Source organism: Camelus bactrianus, chromosome 13 (assembly GCF_048773025.1).
Source record: "Camelus bactrianus isolate YW-2024 breed Bactrian camel chromosome 13, ASM4877302v1, whole genome shotgun sequence".
In the NCBI taxonomy this organism is placed as follows: Eukaryota; Metazoa; Chordata; class Mammalia; order Artiodactyla; family Camelidae; genus Camelus; species Camelus bactrianus.
Genome location: NC_133551.1, coordinates 29,896,450 through 29,915,948, shown reverse-complemented (window position 1 = coordinate 29,915,948; position 19,499 = coordinate 29,896,450). Strand labels below are relative to the sequence as shown.

Below are 19,499 nucleotides of genomic sequence, written 5' to 3'. Positions count from 1 at the left end.
CCTGGAACCCTCATCCCTGATAACCACGTGGTATATTCGCTTACTTCCTAGAGGTCTTTGCTCAGATAGCACCAAGCCAGAGAGGCCACTCTTGGGCGTACCGTATAAACTAGCAGCCGCTACCTCAAAACTCCCCATCTCCTGCGTCTGCTTTTTCTTGTACAGGGACTTCTCTCCACCTGATACAAGATATATTATTTATTTGTTCATCATCTATTTTTCCATATACAGCAAGAATTTCTTCTGTTACTGTCTTCAACACTCAGTATGGTGCTTGGTACATGTCTTTTGATCTGCCAGCCATGACGTGGAGAAAAGCCATCACACATACCGTGGGCTTAAAATAAAAAATGTATGGGAAAAAAATGGAGATATTTTTTGTAACTTTCTTCTTGACACAATTACTTGTTTTATTAATGGGCAAAAACTCAAGACCTTCTCACTGTACTAAATACTCTCAGACATGGGAGTAAATGGCAAAACTTTACTACTTTCAACTAACAAAATCCAATCTGTTTCAACTGCCAATCAGTTCATTTAAGGCTGGGTAGTATACTGGTTTAAGGATCAAGACTCTGGAGTCAGGCTGTGTATTTTTATTGTTTGTTTATTTTATTTTTTAGCTTTATTTTTTTAAAATTTTTTGAAACATTTATTTGGAGGGAGCAGGTAATTAAGTTTATTCATTCATTTATTTATTTTTTAATGGAGGTCCTGGGTATTGAATCCAGGACCTCATTCATGCTGTGTATTTTTAAAATTCTAGCTTGAACACTTACTATTTGTGTATCTTGGAAATGTACTTATCATCTCTGTTCTTTGTATATAAATGGAGATAATAATACGTTACTTCATCACATTAATGAGAGGATTTAATGACCTATAATCCATAAAACTCTTAAAATAGTGCCTTGTAAATAGGAAAATCTTACTCTTAGCTATTGTTATTGTTATTATTCTAGAATATAGTTTTTATTACTTTCAATGGCACATAATAACTGTCAACAAGGTCTTTCCTAGCAGGTCCGGCCAGTCTTGACTCAAAGAATACATAAAAACTATTTATGATTAACATTTATTTCTATAAAAGTAGTTCATATATTAGGGTCCAGACATTTTCTTAAGTTTAAAATGCTTTCCCAGGTACATCCTCAGCTCAGCCCAAGTCAAGTTATTCCACATTCTTTATTGGAAAACTCCAAGTTAGTGGTGTTTCATTTTGTGTTCCCTCCTGAAGTCTGAGGGTTGATTCTCTTGTTTGTAAAAACACGGCATCAGGTGTAAGTTTGGTCCTGACATAGGTAACACTTAGCATTAAAAAAGGAAGACCAGAGACTTTTACCAAATTTTACTTCAGCAGATGAAGAAAGACACAGGACATTAATTTAGAGACAAGCAAGTGGATTATAATTTGGCTAATCCTTTTGTACTGTAATCCAATTTGCCTCACAAAGCATCCGCTACCCACACACCACCTGAGGGACCGCGTGAGCTGATGAGAGACACCTCTCATTCTGTGCGTGGAGTGCTTTGCACCGGTGACGTGTGACCTGGTAACCAGTGTGTATCTGGAAAGGCTGCAGCATCCTCATGAATCAGCGTCTGTTAGAAATGAGACCAGGTCACCAGCGACTTTGCCATGAGAAGAATTATACAAAAAGGAAGAGAGAAGCACTGAAGTATAGCTCAGAGAGGAAGATGATGGATTCTGAGTCTGTCACCTCCCAGAAGGGAGAAAGGGCCGCCTAGTTAGTGGTGATGCCGGACTGGAATCCAGGTCTCCCCAAGTCCAGGTTCCTTCCCCTCCACCGTGCTCTTAGGGCAGGTAAAGGAGGTTGTGAATTATCTAGAAGTCTGGGAAAAGGTCATCTTGACTTGAAAAGGGCTCATAAATTCTGAATGAGAGTAAGTGGACTAGAAGAAACAGGACAGATAATATAAAACACCATTTGTTTAATGTTGCCTTTGAAAACGAATGGCTTTGCTCTGAGGTATTTTTTCTCAGGGGAAGTGGCCAGATGAGCTGGCAAGTGAGGATAGAAGGACTTTACTGTCCAGCGTCCCTTACAGGGATACTTTGTATGAAAACGGGTCAGGTCCCAGGCCTACAAATATGAATGGAGGGTCATTGTTCTCCGGGAGATCTGGGGAACGGCATTTACTGCTAAGTTTTTGATTAAATGAGGGGAAAACACACTTCACAGACTGAACATGAGTTTTTTTTTTTTTTTTAAATAAAGGGCTTTGCCAATTTATGTCAGTAGAAAAGCTGTTAACTCTTTCCAGTCAAAGACACAGGAAGAATTAGTTATTGTTGCCTAAAATAAGCTAAAGAGATGATCCACCTTGAAGAATTGAAGAGTGTGTAAAAATAAGTTAGCGCCCACATCTCATTCTTAAACCCTCAGGTCTTCGTTTACCTTAACAGAGTGACCACCACTTGTACTGTGCTAGGGAAAAAAAAACTATTAACCTATAGGTGCACCTTACTTAAATTCAGATTTATGAAAAAAGATAGATGAGGGAGTGATTTTATTTTACACATATTTATAAAATTCTTTAATGTATCAAGTCTCTGGTGTGTTTGATATCAACCGATTCATACATATCTGAAGTACACATGGCATTTTCCACCCTGCCTAAAAAATGTTTATCAAGGAGAGGGTGAGACAGATACGCCTGTAAGTATTTCAAATTATATGTGGTTTCGCAAGTAGAATACCCAGCTATAGTGTATGCCAGAAAGGTCTAGGTGGTTTGGATGAGACCTGACGGTAGATCTGTGCAGGACATGAGCTGTCAGCTCTAGAAAGCAGTAGAACAGCTGGAAGTATTCTCCGCGTGTGGTCCACAGACTACTGGCACTGGAAGTCCCTAAAGTGCTTGTTGTAAATTCCGATTAACCCCATTCGACCGAGTATCAGGGAGTGGGGCCCCAGTAACTGCACTGAATGAGCTCCTTAGTTTGTTCTGACGTGCCTTCAAGTTTGCCAGCCATTGGGACTATTTGTTTACAGGCTATGTTTCACCTTTGCAGAAATTGATGATCCTAATTTTTATGTTAACAAATGAAAATCCAAGTTCCTCAGTTTGTGATGAAATACATATAAGCGTCATTTTTTGAGCCCAAATACCCTTTCTTTAGGTGAACTAAAGAGGAAAGTTTATGCTATCTCAGCTGCGTTTTGTTTTACATCCTTTCTTAAGGCCTCCTGTTTCCCACCAAGTAGAGATTAGTGGTGTCTTTCTTCTGCATATTCCTTTGTCACATGATCCTACAAACGTTTGTTTACATGGCTATCTCCTGTCTGCACCACTGTGATCCCCGTGAGAGAAGGAAAATCATTGCTAGGAGATCATCTTTTATTATCACCAACTAAAGATAAATGGAAACACTGCGTGCGTGTGTGCGTGTGTGCGTGCGTGCGTGCGTGCGTGCGTGTGTCCCTTGAAGCATTCAAGTAGGATAGTAAAATAATATGCAAGTCCTGTTGCTCATACCCCGGGCTCCCCTTGACTCACTGCATAGCCTCTTTGAAGGCATTCGCCCTCTCTCTCCTTCAGTGTCTTCACCTGCAAACTATGAAAATGTTACAACTTCCTCTACTTCATTACATTGTTCAAGAGAAAGTGGAGCATTGGTGTTTCCATGTTCTATGCAGGACAGATTTATTCATATGCAGGAGGCCAAGTGATCCAGAGCAGAGATATATTCAGCCTAATAAAATGTAATAATTTGATTTTTACCATAAAAGAGAAGAAGTAAGAATTAATTGAAGAGAGTTAATTTTTCACTGTTTCCAGTGGATCTTCCTTCCCGTATTTTCCATTTCAGTCTAGGTCTGTGATCTAGCAAGTGCTAAGTGCAGTTAACCTTCACAATGTCCCATCCTCATTCTTCATTCTTACCTCCCTTTTGATTTCATGTTTAATTTGTGTTTTACTTTTTGAGGACGATTAGCAATAGATTCGCAGCTGAACATTTTCTCAAAAGTAACCAAGATACTGTTATTATTAAATGTTCTTTCAGTTTGTAAAATAAAGGAATTATACTGCCTTCTAGGTTCTGGCACTTAAAAGAGTAAAATTGGTAGAAATATGATTTTTAAAAAAAGAAAAAATGATTCTACTTAACACAAGAAGCAGAAGCGGAACCCTTATCTTCTTAATTTTTTTCCCAGCAATAAAACACAGGCCTGCTTTAATTAATATGAAATCGTCTCATGTTCTATTTAGCATTATTTAGCATCTAAATATGTCCTCATTAGTTTTCTTCAATTAGAATCCTAGTACCTACATGGTAACTTGAGGATAAAGAGAAGGTGAAGGGTTCAGGGGTTTCCCATGACTGGAAGGAAACAGAATGAATTCATTTAGTGTTTGCTGAAGAAGCAAAGACGTGACTATTTTAGACTTTGTTTTCTTAGATCATTTGGGCACAAAAATGTCCTGTGTCATTAACCCTAGTTTCTCTTCTTTTTTTTTTTTCCAAAGCAAAACATAACAAATTCCCTAAACATTGGACTAGGAGTCCTTAAAGCAAATTCAAACTGCTGGCTTTTTTATCCCATGAATTTTACAAAGATGGGTTTTTGCAGGAGCTCTTGAGCTTGGGATGGGAACTTACGCCTCCCCGCTATTGAGCTTCTGAGGGACCCCTGTGGGGACAATTCAAACACCCACGAAAATCACTCTCCTGATGCTGCGTTTCTTATGTGTAGTAGCCCTAAGGCCTGGAGACTCAACAAACAAGGGTGTTTGACAACATATTCCTAAAACATTGTCGGTAGGTAAAGACCTCTTTAATGGAATCATCTTTAGAAGTCTTGGAAATTGTGGGCTGTTTAAACTTTCTCTGGATATAAAAATCCCAGGTCTCCTTCTGAATATCAAGGACTGTCCTACCCAGTCCTTCTGGCCTTGTCTAAGTCTTAGCTCATCTATAAAACTCTTGTCCAATGCCTCATAAAATTTCTATTGTGTTCATAGACAGAAGCACATAGTTTGCCACGTGATGCTTTAATGCTGTGTATTCTCCTTTTGCTTCCTGTGTATTTTACCTCCCCATCGAGTTTTTTAATTACTTGGGGACAGAGATTAGATTAAGATCTCAAGAGAAACCCTAGGTAGTGAAATAAATGTTGGCATCCCCTCCACTAACACATCTAATTCAAAATAAGAAATGATGTTATATAGTCAAACAAGAATAAGAAAGTTTAGCAAATTGCAAAATTTTCTGTATTTGTTTGGAAAATGTTATTCTTTAGAATTCTTTTCCTGTTTTTGGTGCCCTAAGCAAATGCATAGGTGGCCTTTTGGGCAATCTAACCTGTTTGAAGATTAGAAATAAATATTATCCACCTTGTGTGTTCCTAAGAATAATTGGATTCTGTCAACATCTGCTAGTTTGATTAACAGAGTCCTGTAGTAAATCTCTATAAAATTAGAGGACACATTAGAAAATCATTTTCTTCTGAATTATTGGCTTTAAGTGTGTGTTCTGTATATCTGATTTTTTTTTTTTAAATAAGGGAAACATTCTATTTCTGTAGCTTAGATGTCCTCCTTTTCAAACTGCCCCAACAGGAAAGTCTACTCTCAGCAATGCTTCTGCATTAGTGAGCAATAAAAATTTTGCTAAATATTTTTAGGGGTGATGAAGACATTTTAATATTATGCACCTACAGCAAACTTGAAATCGTCTATTTTCATTGGTTTTCTCTAAAGTGGAGCACTGACAACCCTGCTTCAGGGAAGTGGGGAGAGGTCTCTGACCCTTCTCTCTATCCTACGCCCTCACTCCACTTTCTGGATTTACTACCAAAGTCTGAAGCATCTTATCAAGCCATTTCCTAGACCATGCTAGATTCCTCCTTACAAGGAGTCTTGACCCAATTGCCAAACAATAAAATTTTCTCAGACAATATTTAGGCCAAGGATATGATGGTTAGGCTCAAGATAAGCCTGAGAGAATGATCTTGTCCAAGTGATGGACACATTCTCCTTGACCTCTGTTTTGACATCACCCTTCCTTTGCAAGTTATGTTCATTTTTTTCCCCCTTCTAGTAGACTTTATTTTTTAGAGACCCCCCCTACCCCCACACATGTATGTCCTTTCCCACTGACAACATCCCCCAATAGAGCGGTCCGTTTGTTATAATTGAAGAACCCACACATTGTCACCCAAAGTCCATAGTGTACATTTCAGATCACTCTTAGCATCGTTGTGCAGTCTATGAGTTGGGACAAATATATAATGACATGGAGTCAATGCTGTAGGATCATGCAGAAAACTCCACTGCCCTACGAGTCCTCTGTGTTCACCCCTCTCTCCCCCATGAGCCCTGGCAACCACTAATCTTTTTACTGTCTCCATAGTTTTGCCTTTTCCAGAATGTCATATAGTTGGAATCATACAGTATGTAGCATTATCGGATTGGCTTCTTCCACTTAGTAATGTGCATTTAAGTTTCCTCCATGTCTTCACAGCTTCATAGCTCATTTCATTTGAGCTCTGAATAATATTCCCTTATCTGGAGGTACCGCAGTTTATTTATCCATTCAACTACTGAAGGACATCTTGATTGTTTTCAAGTTTGAGCAATTATGAATAAAATTTCTTTCAACGTTCATGTACAGGTTTTCATGTGGACATAAGTTTTCAACTCCTTTGAGTAAAATACCAAGGAGCTCAATTGCCAGATTGTATGTAAGAGTAGGTTTGATTTTATAGGAAACTGCTATACTCTCTTCCCAGTGGCTGTTCCATTTGCGTGCCCACCAGCAGTGAAGGAGGATTTCTCTTGCCCCACAGCTCTGCTCACAGGGGTTGGTGGAATCACTTGGCTCATAGCACCTACTACTGTGAGTGGCTGACTAAGCACATGGTTCCCTTAAAAGACTATCTTCTAGTCACTTAAGAAAATGGAGCTCAAGGCACAATGGATTTCATTTGAGGTCAAAAACAGACCTAGGTGAGACCCAGTTCTGTTCCTCATTTGCTATGCAACTTGCCGAGTTATTTATTTAATCTCTCATATACTTTGGTTTTCTATTCTTCTAAATAAGGTTAAGACATGCCAACATGTTTTAAAGAATATTTATCTAACAATATTCTTATTAAAGAACAGAGCAAATATTCTGATAAACTTTACAGTTTCTTAATGAGTGACATTGTAAGAGGTGGAATAGAAGAATCTTATGCATGGTTACCTAATAACAAGAATGTGTTTTTCTTCTTCACCACTTAAAGTAATAAAGTGCAATGTGAGTATAAATTTAGAAATTTAAAAATACTTCTGTATCTATCAAATCGAGAAGTGAGAATGAGGAGGATTCATGGGATGATCTAATGGGAATAAACAACATATGTGAAAGAAAAAAATTGAAACAATTTTTTGGGGGGCTTGAATGTCAAGGCTTGTGTCCATTAAGCTCCCAACACTTACTTAGTCCTCAAAATTATTACTCCGTTGTCAGTCTTGTTGGGAAACTGTCCCAGTCTATTAGACCTGTTATTATTAACATATACATAATTTCTCACCCTGTAGATGCTAAAAAGAAAAAAAGCACAGCATTTTTTCCCTAGTAATTCTATCGTTTGTGACAAGACCTATGTTGTGGTTTGCTAGGGTGATGAAGGGTGTGTCTTAGGAAGGCTGGCTCTGGACTAAGCAAAGTGGCTTAAAAAAAAAAAAAAGAATTAAATAATGCCAGTTGCAGCGACTTGGATGGACCTGGAGATCTTCATTCTAAGTGAAGTAAGCCAGAAAGAGAAAAAAAAATGCCATATGATATCACTTTAGATGTGGAATCTAAAAAAAAGGACACAAATGAACTTACCCACAAAACAGAAACAGACTCACAGACACAGAGAACAAACTTATGGTTACCAGGGAGTAAAGGGGGTGGGAAGGGAAAAATTGGGAATTCGAAAATTGCATCTCTTGGGGAGCGATGCAAACGTTAGATATCTTGATTGTGGTGCTGGCTTCATAGGTATACACATCTGTCAAAATTCATCAAATTGTACATCTGAAATATGTGTAGCTTACGGTACAAAAATTATGCCACGATAAAGCTATTTTAAAAAATTAAAAAAGAAATTCACTTGAGTCTCCAGTTGCAAGGTCTGGCCCTTAATCTTGGGGATCCAGGCACTTGATTTTGCCAGTGCTCAGAGGTAAGTGAGCTCTGGGATTATGGGAACAGTCATGTGGCCCAGACTCACCAGAGATTCGTATATTAAACACACCTCTAGCTTATTAATTTATAATGAGAAAGAAAAGGCTAAGGGTCAGGAAAGGCAGTGGAGACAGACCCCAAGGGCTTCCTTTTCCTGGCTTGGGTGGGTTACCGAACTTCTCTACTCCTCAGTCCTTCCCTGTGAGTGGCGGTAATAATAGGACCCAACTTGACAAGATGCTATGAGAGCTAATGATAAGGTATATAAAATGCATCAGCACCCTGCTTGTCACTCGCCAAACACTCAAGTGTTAGAGGAAGAGGAAACTTCAGGCTGTTTTGGTCAGTGGGTTCCCTCTCAGAATGAGCTATTTCATTGATGTGTGCAGAGAGGGAATCAAAAGGAATCAGGAGATTGTCATGAAGGAGCTCCTGGCTTGAGCCGTCCTTTCCCACTACGGAGATCGACTTTCCAGTGACACCCTGCTTGCTGGAGCTCCTTTCCCGAACGGCTCCTAGAGACGCACTGGGTATCGGGTTTGATGTTTTAGACATTGTTTTATATTCTTCATGCTGGGCATTGACCTTTCGGTTGATGCAGACTTTCTTTCGTTCCAACTCATGACCAACAACTGGCACGGATGTGGCAATATCTCCACCAATGCCTGGGGCAGACACCAGGAACCATCCAGGCTCTGTTTCTGCTGAGCCTGGACTTGCCCTCTGAGTTCTCATCACTGCCCTCCAGGCAGCTGCTACCAATAGCTCATAATTTTTACTGGAATTGAGATGTATTTGCCATCCTGGGGACAGGTCACAGTGGAGTCACCACTCCCTGCTTTTAGCTTAAAAACACACAGTTTCTCATCACAGGGTGCTGTTTCCATTCATCAGCTCTTCACCTGGCTAAGGGGTCTCGGGAGACTGCAGGTACCGTCCACAGCCTCAGACTATGAGAGGGCAAAGATAAAAGTTCTACTGGTGAACTCCTGAGTTTCTCTGTCAGATATTATGCATGCAAAAGAGTTTGGGCTTTTGGCATTTCCATTCACTGGCTTTCTTAACCTATTCATAAATTTTATGATAAGGGCGAATGATGAAACTGTTCTATGGAATCCACATTATAGAACAGTGCTCAGTGACAAGAAGCATGAACTGCTGACACGTACAACAGACCGGAGGGGTCTCAGAGGAATCAACTGGGTTGAAAAAGCTAATCTCAAAAGGTTACATATTGTAGGATTCCATTTATATAATATTCTTGAAATGACAAATTTATAGAGAGGGGGGAAAGATGAGTAGTTACCAGGGAGAGGGGAGAGGGGAGGGGGCTGTGGCTGTTAGAGCAGAACAAGGGAAGAGTTTTCAGGAGAAACCAAACCTGCCTAAGCCTTAGTCTTGGACTTCTAGCCCGCAAAATTGTGAGAAGATAAATTTCTGTTGTTTAAACAAACAAACAAAAGAATAGTTCAAGGGGGTCCCTCTAATCGGACTGTTCTGTAGCTTGACTGTAATGGCAGTTGTAAGAATCTACGTATGTTAGAAAACTGCGCGCACACACATACACACACACACACACATACACACACGAAGTGACAGAAGACAGTAATGGACTATCCAGGACGTGAACCCAGGACTTTCAACTCCACTTTCAATAATATTTATTGTGATTCTCTGCTATAAAAATAATACATCTCATTGCAAAATACCCATACACAAACACACACACAATACATATGAATGCTTGTTTTAAGTCTGGTGAAATCTGAATAATTGAGTAAATCGTATCAATGTCAATTTCCTGGTTGGGCTGTTGTCCTATAGTCATACAAGACTTACCACTGGAATGGGAAACTGAGTGAAGGGTGCATGGTTCTCTCTTTATCATTTCTGACAATTGCATGTGAGACTAACGTTATCTCAAAAGATTTTTAAAAGATTTTTAAAAGATCTGAGATCAGCATCTTGGGAATTGCAACTGTATTTAATAGCAATTAAGTATCAAACAAAGAGAATTAATTCCTTCAGAATAGTAACAGAGAATGATGCTCGGGTGTTTTCAACCCTAAGGTGGTTGTGTTCTTAATATTTCCCATTATTTCTATATTATTATAATATTGTGACTTTGAGGACTCTTCTCGAAGGTACATTTGCCCCCTCATCTGACCTGGGTTATCTACAGAAAGCAGAAAGCTATTGATCTAACTATCTGTCAACCTGAGAACTCCATTTAAAACGTGAGAGGGTGTTGGTTTATAGTTATTTGTTTTGTTTTCTATTTTTAATATAAAACAAATAAAATAAGTAAGCAAAAATGAGATCTAGCTTTTTTTTTCCCTTAAAAATGTGAGAGGGAGAGTGTTCTGGAGTTCTGTATATTTCAGCCAGAAATAGCAAACATGCAGCATGCTTGCTGCCAGTCTCTGCTCCTGAGTCTCTGACAAACATCACTGGTGGGTTGTGGCACTTAATTTTTTGAGGAGCCTGAATTCTTCCTCAGAATCCTTCTTAACATAACATTTCAGAGAGACATTAACAGTAAATTGCCATTGACACAAGATGGAGCCCCAGAGCCAGCATTTTATGGGCTATTTCTCCTTCCCAGAGTATGAGATTTTTTTTCTAGCCTACTCTATCTCCTGTCCATGCCAAATAAAAAAGATTTGATGTATTAATATTTTGTTTCCTCCCCCAGTTTCACCTCATTTAAGCATGATTCACATACTTCCTGAAATGCCTTTATCATTCATAAATAAATATTTCCCAAATAGAGTGTTTTTGCACTTAAATATAACGTTCCTTAAAAAGTAATGCCATATACAGCTGGTAAATTGTGAACACATTTTATTTAATTCCTTTATAGTTCAAGCAGAAAAAGTTCACAACTGGCCAGTGTAGTGGAAAGTAAGTTCTCTTGGGCATGTGCATATTTTTAAAGATATTTGCCCCTTTTTGCAATAATTAATACATACTGTCAACCTTCAGTGTCAAAGATAATCAGTTTTTATATACTGACACCAGTGACTTATTTTGATGATAAAGGTACATTTCAATCCAGGAGAAAGGAGCAAATAGGTGATATAAATTTATTTTCTTTGCATGGAAGTCTATCCAAACTAGTATATGAAGCGCAGTTTAAAAAAACTAACAGATCATAGAATTATTTACCAAAGAGATAATTCATCCAGTTCAGATTTCTCCTGAGTACCTATTATATGCTAGGGCCATAGTTCCCAAAACTTGTGCTGAGGTGCCCTAGGGTACCATGGTGCCGTGAGAACTTTTAAGTTTTCAAGGGAAACACAATAATATCTGTCCGATGCTGAATGAGCTTAAGGTAATTCACAATTTCAACCTTAGGCCATGCAACTTCAGGTAACATTGTGGTTCTTTACCAATACAGTAAAATCGTTATTTTTTTTCTCTTTCAATTTTTGTGTATCTTTTTTTTCCATACAATTACTAAGTTGTTAAGGACAAAAAAGTACTCATCGTGTTATTTGTATCTAACTACTTAATAAATAGAGCTGTTAAGTATTTCTATTTTGTGAAAATACTGCTTAGGCATCAAATGCGCTTGGGAGCCTCCACCCTAGGACATTAGGAAACATATTTCATCCATATTCTTGCATTTGTCTCTCATAAAATCCCACAAGGTAGGTATGGTCAGCCTAATTTTACATCCAAAGAAATTGAGACTTAACAGAGGTTTGGGGGCTTGCCCGTCTAGACGGCTGGCAGGTGACGGAGGCAGCAGGGGCTAAGTGAGTTGCCTGAAAAGTCATAGTGAATCAGAGACAGAACTGAAACAAAATCCTTCTGTCCTGATTCCCCTGCCAGGATGCCGTTCACAAAGCCATGCTTTCTCTCCACATCCTCATTTGCCTTTTTCTTCCTAAGTCTGAATTTACAATAGAAAGAGGTGGACTTCCATTCTTTGTATCTTATTTAACTACAGGAATATTTGTACTGGGTTACTTGCTGCCTCTCTCGATTTTGAGTCTGCGTGGAAATGTGCAAGGTACTATGGCATGAGGATTTGGGTTTGGTCTGAATAAACGCTAAAACAATATTAAAACAACTTTTGGCTCCTGTAACCAAGGAGACCCTGACATCTTACAGAGGACACTGTCCTCTCCTCGGGTTTCCTGTAGCTAAATGGCTGATCCTGTCTTTCAGGGAATTGGACACTTGGGATCTGTTTTCAACCTGGTGAGCTCCAATTTAACACTGAAGAGTGTCTGGATTTTCCCGTCAGCCCTCCCAGAAACGACCCCTGATACCATCTTTTTAGCCCAGAGGGGCAGGCGATATTAAAACTCCAGGTCCAATAAATGCTAGAACTTTGACAAGATTTGACACATTGGCTCTTACTGTAATGGGTGTTTTGAAACACAGCTTCCCCGAGCTTCGGTGAGCTTTTGCTTTGCTTTTTGTTCGATGGCATTTCACTGGCAGCCTTATGAACAGCATGTTAAACAGTCAGTCTTTGTGCCTTTGGGCTCATTTCAATAAACTTATAGAAATTTAATTTTCTAAAAAAGGTTCATTACAAAGCTGTGTGATTATGACTCACATCTAGACGAAAATTTGTATCCAAGTTTAATCTTTCTTTGATTTGAATAGCTTTCATTTGTTCGGATACTTATCAAATATATATTATTTGCCAATCATTCTGCTAGAAACTGGAGATGCAAAGACGGAGCAAGCACAGAGGCCCCTCCTGTAAATGGAAGTCATGAGAATGAAAAGTCATACAATGTAGTTGCAATAATAAGGCATTCATCGTCAGGCAATAATAATAATAATAATAATAAGGCACTCACAAGTTCTGATGGTTGCCGCAGGGAAAGAAAAGCTGGTTCCAGCTTGATGATGCCACAGAGGCAACCTTTACAGAGGAGGTGATGATTATGTTTTAACCTGAAGCTCGAGGAGGAGTTTTGCTGCGTGAACACGTTGAGAAAGGGGATTCAAAGCGGAAAGGAGAGTGCGATCAGAAGCTGGGGGATGCATGGCTCATTGCTAGGGAAGACAGAAGTAGTGAAGTATTGCTGGGCTGTGGAGTGGCCCAGGGAGGGCAGGAGAAGAAAAAGCCAGTGGGGAGATGTGATGGTCACTGCAAATGGTCTTCTACACCATGCAAGGGTGTGGATCTGTGATGAAAAGAACTGGCGGATTGTAGGCTAGGGGAAGACATGATCCAATAAGCAGATTTGAAAAACCACTCTGCCGAGAATAGCTCGGAATAGGTCAGAAGCCCCAAACAGGAAGACCTCCTCCAGGCTCTTGCTGCCCTTCAGGGGGATGTCGATGAACACCAATGGTCACTGAACAGGACAGTGACAACCGGGCTGGATTTCTGCCAGGACCTAACTGGAAATTGTATTTTAGAATAAATCAGCGAGAAGAATTGGAATGTTATTAAAAGTAATTTTTAAAAATACGGACCAACTTCCCCAACCTGAACTGGCTCAATGCTTTGTCTGGTTTAGAATCAGCACCGTGTCTCCGCACGACTGGTCTAGTGTTCTCACTAACGCCTCCCCCGGATGGGCCCCATGTATGGTGGAAAGTGACTGGGTTTAGGGTCATGCAGTCATGAGCGAGAATATCATCCATCTGCGTCCTTTTTTTCGGTGAGATTTTTAACTTCCCTAAGCTTTGATTTTCTCATCTATAAAAGGTGTTAATAACTAATCCTATTTTAGAATGGTAAGAATTAACTGAGATTATTTAATCTTACATAGAGAACAATGTCTAAGGTATATTCATTGCTCAAAAAGAGTTAGTTCCAGTCTTATATTTTACTGCAAAAGATGTTTCAGATATTGTATTAAGAAATCCAGGCAGCCATTGTCACATCTGCAACTTTCTTTTTGCAGCATTCTCGTCTGTAGGGCTTCAGAAACATGATCAGTCTTTCAATGTGATAGAGCAAACAGCTCTTCCTCTTACATCAACCTTTCAAATATCAATATCCCCCAGGGTTCAGATCTTTTCCTAACTTTCTCCTCAAGAGACACCAGGGCAGAGTGGAAAGAGTTTAGGATTGGAAGTCAGACTCGGATTGGAGTTCTACTCTGCTGCTTACTGTAGGACTTTTGGGGCAAGCTGTTTAACTTCTCTGGGCCTCAGATTTTTCATTTCTTAAATAAGGGTTACATGGCCAATCTCACATGGTTGTTGTAAAGACTAGCAGGTAACCATCACAGGACTGGCTCTCAGCTACCATGATGGTCCAAGCGCATTCTGACATCATTATCCCTGAGCTTTGGAGTGCTATGCCCAGGTCCAACTGCATACCCCCCTGGCATCTGAAAGTTAACAGATTTATGAACTCAACTCCCCCTTAAACTTATTCTCTTGTTTTTTCTTAACTATTCACCAGGACAATACATGGCACCATTCTTCATTCTAGTTGCTAAAATGGAAATCTGGAAGTCCATGCTCTGCCTGTGTTCAATCATAAGGTCTTGCCAATTTCCACGTCCCCATTTCACCCTGGTTTGGCATCATCAGTTCTCACCTGGATCTCTATAAAGTCCCTTCCTTTGGTCTTCAAGCCTCTAGTTTCTCCTCTCGCAATTTCTTCCTGTAGTTGTACACCAGCGTTTTCTACCAAACAACGCACTGATGATTTTAGTCCCTGCTTGAAACCCTTAAGTGGCTTTCCATCACCTCCAGGATAAAGTCCAAACTACTTAACAGATAATATAAAAATTGTCATGACCTTGGCCATTTCTTGCAGATTTATTTTTCCTGGTTTTCTTGACATTCCAGTTGCTCTGAATTGCCTTTGGGCTTCTACACACATATGGCACTTCTCACCTCCATGACTTTGTTGTGCTGTCCCCTGCCTGGCATGCCACCTCCCCAGTTCTTCTTTCCCTCACTAACTTCTACTAAATTTACTGCTTCCACCACCACCACCACCACCACCACTTTAGCCAAGCTGGATACTGGGGGAGATGCTGAAGCTATGTCTCTAACACCTCTAAGTACAGTACAATGTGCAGGTGTCGAGATCTCCTTCTGTCTCTCTTTGCTTTCCTAAACCCAGGCACCCGGGACTGATCCTTGCTCCATGCTTCCTGAACCGAACTGTCATATTAATTCTTGATGCCACTGATAATTCCTTGATGTTTTTCACCTTTTTGGAAGCAGGAATTACATAGGACAGATGACTTTCTAGAGCTCTTCTGCAGGACCTAGCATCCTGCGACAGTGCACGGCAAACACTATAGGCACGTGAAGGCTTATTCACTGAGACTCTTACTGTTGACAGTTTTGGTAATTCAGTGCTCTCATCTTTCCTTACCAGTGAAGAAGCTGGGATGCAGGCGGAGGATGCAGGAACTTGCCGTAGGATTTGAGAGCTCCTAGACTTTGCTCATGTGACCTGAGCTTCCCAAACACTGAGCCTTGGACTCACTGCCTCAGAATCACCTGGGAAACATGCATCGATTCCTGGGTCTCAACCCCAGAGTTCTGAGCGCTGGAGCTGGAACTGAGAATACAAGTGTTTTAAAAGCTTCCTGCGTATAGGAAGTGCTCATAAGCATCTGCTAAATGTTTTCGGGTGAGTTACAGGAGTCAAAGGAGAAACTGGTGTCAGCTCTAAGTGTGACTTTGGAAGACATCATCAGGGAAGACTTGGAGGCTTTCTTATCTGACCATTCAGTTGCTCTCTGGTAGTGGTTTCCCAGGTAGAACTCCATGAGCAGGGTTTTCTAGACACATTGGTCCCCAGACTGTCTGCTTCCCTCATCTCAGTTACCTTGTCCAAGAGGTAGAGAAATGAAAGGAGATGTAGAGATGGGAAGCTGTCAAAGAAAGTGAAGAGATGGGGCACCTCTATAAGGCAGCTCCCTCAAGAATTGTAATGTGGTTTTATTTGCTACCTGGATACTTGGAATGACTTTAAGGAGAGTAGGGCCACCGTCATTGTACCAGACTGTCTCTTGATGGGACCTGGGGGGAGGCAATCAGTCCAGATATCACAAAACGACTGTGTTAGCTCATGTGTCCCAGATAGAGCAAAACAATGACTCATGACCCCTTTATGGCCCCAAACAAGCTGATATTCTTGCCACAACAGTCCATAAAGGCTTTGACTTTTGATCTACAAGGAATTATAGGTGAAGGCTAATTTGGGGTCTGAGGGTGAATGGAAAGAGGATATGAAGTTTCATCATGACTGCCTGATACCACTGATTGTCTCAGAGGTTCAGTTAGCCATGTCTTGAGGGAAAAGGCAATATGAGTCTGAATGCTCCTGGTTGGAAGCCCAACCCTCCAGTAAGTTTTTGATTGCTTTGTCTCGGCCAAGACCATGGGACTACAGTGTTGGAATTCACCTGAGTATCCTAGGATGTGTATGTCACCTTTTTCCCTCCATACATAGCTTTTCAGCTGAGGAAGAGTTGCGGTCTCTCAGACATAGATAATTTCAAGATCCTGGAAGGCATGGGGTTAGAGCTCAGCTGTTTTTAAATAAATGCTTTTAAAAGCATTATATAGTAGAAAAAAATATTAGACTTGGAGTCAGACACAAATATATTAAATACGAGTGCAATTTATTAACTGTGGGGTCTTACGCAAGGCACATAATCTCTGAGAACCTCTGGCCACCCACATGTAGAAAGTAGGTGGATGAGACCTACCCAGCAGGACTGATTTACGGCTTAAATGAGGTAAAATATGAGAGAGGGCCACACGGCAGGAACTATGTTGATTTTTTTCTTCCAGTATCATTGCTAATGACCAAGGTCTTTAGTTTCTAGTTCTAACTGGGATTTTCTACTCAGTTTTGAAATCTGCATGTCCAGCAAAAGCACTGTGGCTGTTTATCACAGAAACAGATGGATGACTGGACCAGCCAGGAAAAAAAAAAAATAGGGAGGTTCTGTGGGTGAGACATGACAAAGGAGTCGGCTGACTGACTGTAATTTAGAGCATTCATCATCCTGGGTGCAGGGACAGGGACTGTGAATTATGATCCTGACTCAGGCCCTGATTCCTTTTGAAATGTTAGGTAACATTTAGTTTCTGACGAAGATTCACCATACTGCTCGGCATGGCTGGGTTGTCTCGGCCAAGATCACTTATGTGCTATTATTGCACATTAATGCAAGAAAAAAATTGGTTCCTAAAGAGGAAGGGTCTGAACTTGAGATCCGTGATACATTTAGCTGGTCCCCAAATGCAGGAATAATATGCAGGTTAATAGACGTGTGTGGGCCAGTATTTTATGGGAAGAGGATCCAAAGCTTTTATTAGATTCTCAGTGGAGTCTGTGACCAAAAGGAAGTTAAAACCCACTGCTACATAGTAAAAGACCAGAATTTTTATAGCTAGAGAGACCATTTTTAACGAGTATGTTTTTCCTGAAACTCTAAAATATTCTCCCTGATGAAGACAGGATTGGAGCCATGCTTCATTTCTGTGAACTGTGCTGTCTTGTAATGGGGTTTTTATTACATTTGTTTCTCAATGGAATTCAAATAGGTATTCCAAAGTCTGCTTTAATTGCTTAAGAAACATGCCTGAGTTTTTAATACTCTTCCTTTAACTATGAACTTTCCTCATCACTCTCTCATATTTCTAAAACAAAATATTTACTGTTTGGTTATCTCAAATGACAATTTCCTTCAGGATGGGGAACCAAGGATTGTAGTTTCATTCACACAGTGGCCGGGTAGCCTAGCATCCTTGACTGTGCATTACTTAGAGATAAGACCTGCTGAACACCGGAGAGCATCCTTAAGCAGATGTGAAACAGCAAGCTGACCGTGTCAAGCATGGCTTACCATTGTGTACAACTGAGCGACAGAGGGTGACCACAGTGGTGGGATAAGTGTTGCTGGCAGTTGGCTGCTGAGAGTGTTTGAAGTGAAGAAGCTGAAGTTACTGTGTCTATCTCTAAAATAAAAGCTGGCCCTTCAGAGATAGATTTGGTTGCTTGTGCCCAGCAGGGATGGAGAAGATCATTTTTGACACTTGCACCTTGGCCTGGCCTGGAACCCTTTTCTCAGCTCAGTGAGTGTTAACTTACTATCTGCCGAGTGTAGGGCACTGAATTCACTTCACTGATGGGGCACAAGATGAGTGAGAAGTGCGTCCTGTCTTCAAGGTGCTTAAAATCCAGAAGAACAATGACAATGTAAACCGTCATAGGAGGCAAACTTTGATCATTTCAATTGGGAAGTCTTAAGTTTGGAAGAACCCAAGAGAAAAAAATCAGTTCTGAAGGGAAAACCTCCGACAGGTGTGGCAGGGTGTTTCTGAACCGGCAGGAGGATGGTAGGTTTCCATGGTTATCAGTTAAAGAGAAAGCGGTCCAAAGAGAGAGTCCTCAAAGCAGAGGCTAACAAACAGGCCACAGATGTGCACACTTACTGAGGGAATGAGGAGAATTTTCATTTGGTTGCAGAACGGAGTTTTGAAGAGTAACAGTGACAGGTAAAACTAGAGAAATAATGATAGTCCAGCTCCTAAGTGCCAACCATAGCAAGGAGCTCTGTCTTCTGGTAACTTCAGAACAGACTGAAAATTCTGCTGAAATCACTGAGAGGGGGCTCTGCTTACACCATGTGGCAGAGGGGAGCAAGGTGAGTACATATGTTTAGGTGGCTGCCAAAAAGAAGGAGCCAGGGCCACTCGCAGTTTTCAAAGGCATTTCAGGGGAGAAATATCTGGGGCAGCCTGACTAGGATGCTAGCAAACTTTTGAATTTTGCATACAGCTTCTCTTGTCAACATGACTGTTTCAGGACGAACAATACGCATTTGTGCAAAGTACCGCACGATTAGCTAAATTCAGACCAGCACTTGGATCTTGTCATATCTACAGACCCTGTTTCTAATGACTTTTTTTTTCTGTTTTGATTTTTTGTATCACATTAAAGTAACCTTTCACTTTCTTGTCTTTTTAGAGTACTTACCAGAACATTTACTCAAAATGCTAAGCCAAATTTCAGCTTAAAATGGTATTTGTGTCACTGGACATGTGATTCAGATTGTCAGGGTAATGCTATTCAGCCGAAGAGGGGTTCATGACACTGTTCTAAACATTTAGAAAGTAATGAGATATATTTAGAAGTCGAAACAAAACCCATACTCAAACCTAAAGCTGCACGGTATTCTAGAGCAGTACAGGAGATAGATAGATAGATAGTTGATGTGTTCTCTCTCTCTCTTTCCGTATGTGTGTGTGTGTGTGTGTGTGTGTATACACATATTTGTATTTCTATTTTTCATATTATTATATATTTATTTGTATTCACACATGCATACACCCACTCAAGTATAAT

At 40.3% G+C, this 19,499-nt stretch overlaps 1 protein-coding gene across 31 annotated transcripts in view; it reads left to right on the top strand.

The window, feature by feature from the left end:
• The window catches only part of SGIP1 (SH3GL interacting endocytic adaptor 1), a 187,290-nt gene that overhangs the window by 51,270 nt on the left and 116,521 nt on the right, over positions 1-19,499 (top strand). For 4 of the 31 annotated variants that reach the window (XM_074376297.1, XM_074376294.1, XM_074376291.1 and 1 more), the window contains one exon: positions 15,510-15,767. The exons of the other annotated variants lie outside the window; for them this stretch is intronic. In XM_074376297.1, the coding sequence (XP_074232398.1) occupies positions 15,758-15,767 (10 nt within the window). In that variant the 5' untranslated portion in view covers positions 15,510-15,757. The remainder of the gene's footprint in view (positions 1-15,509; positions 15,768-19,499) is intronic. 31 annotated transcript variants of the gene reach the window in all.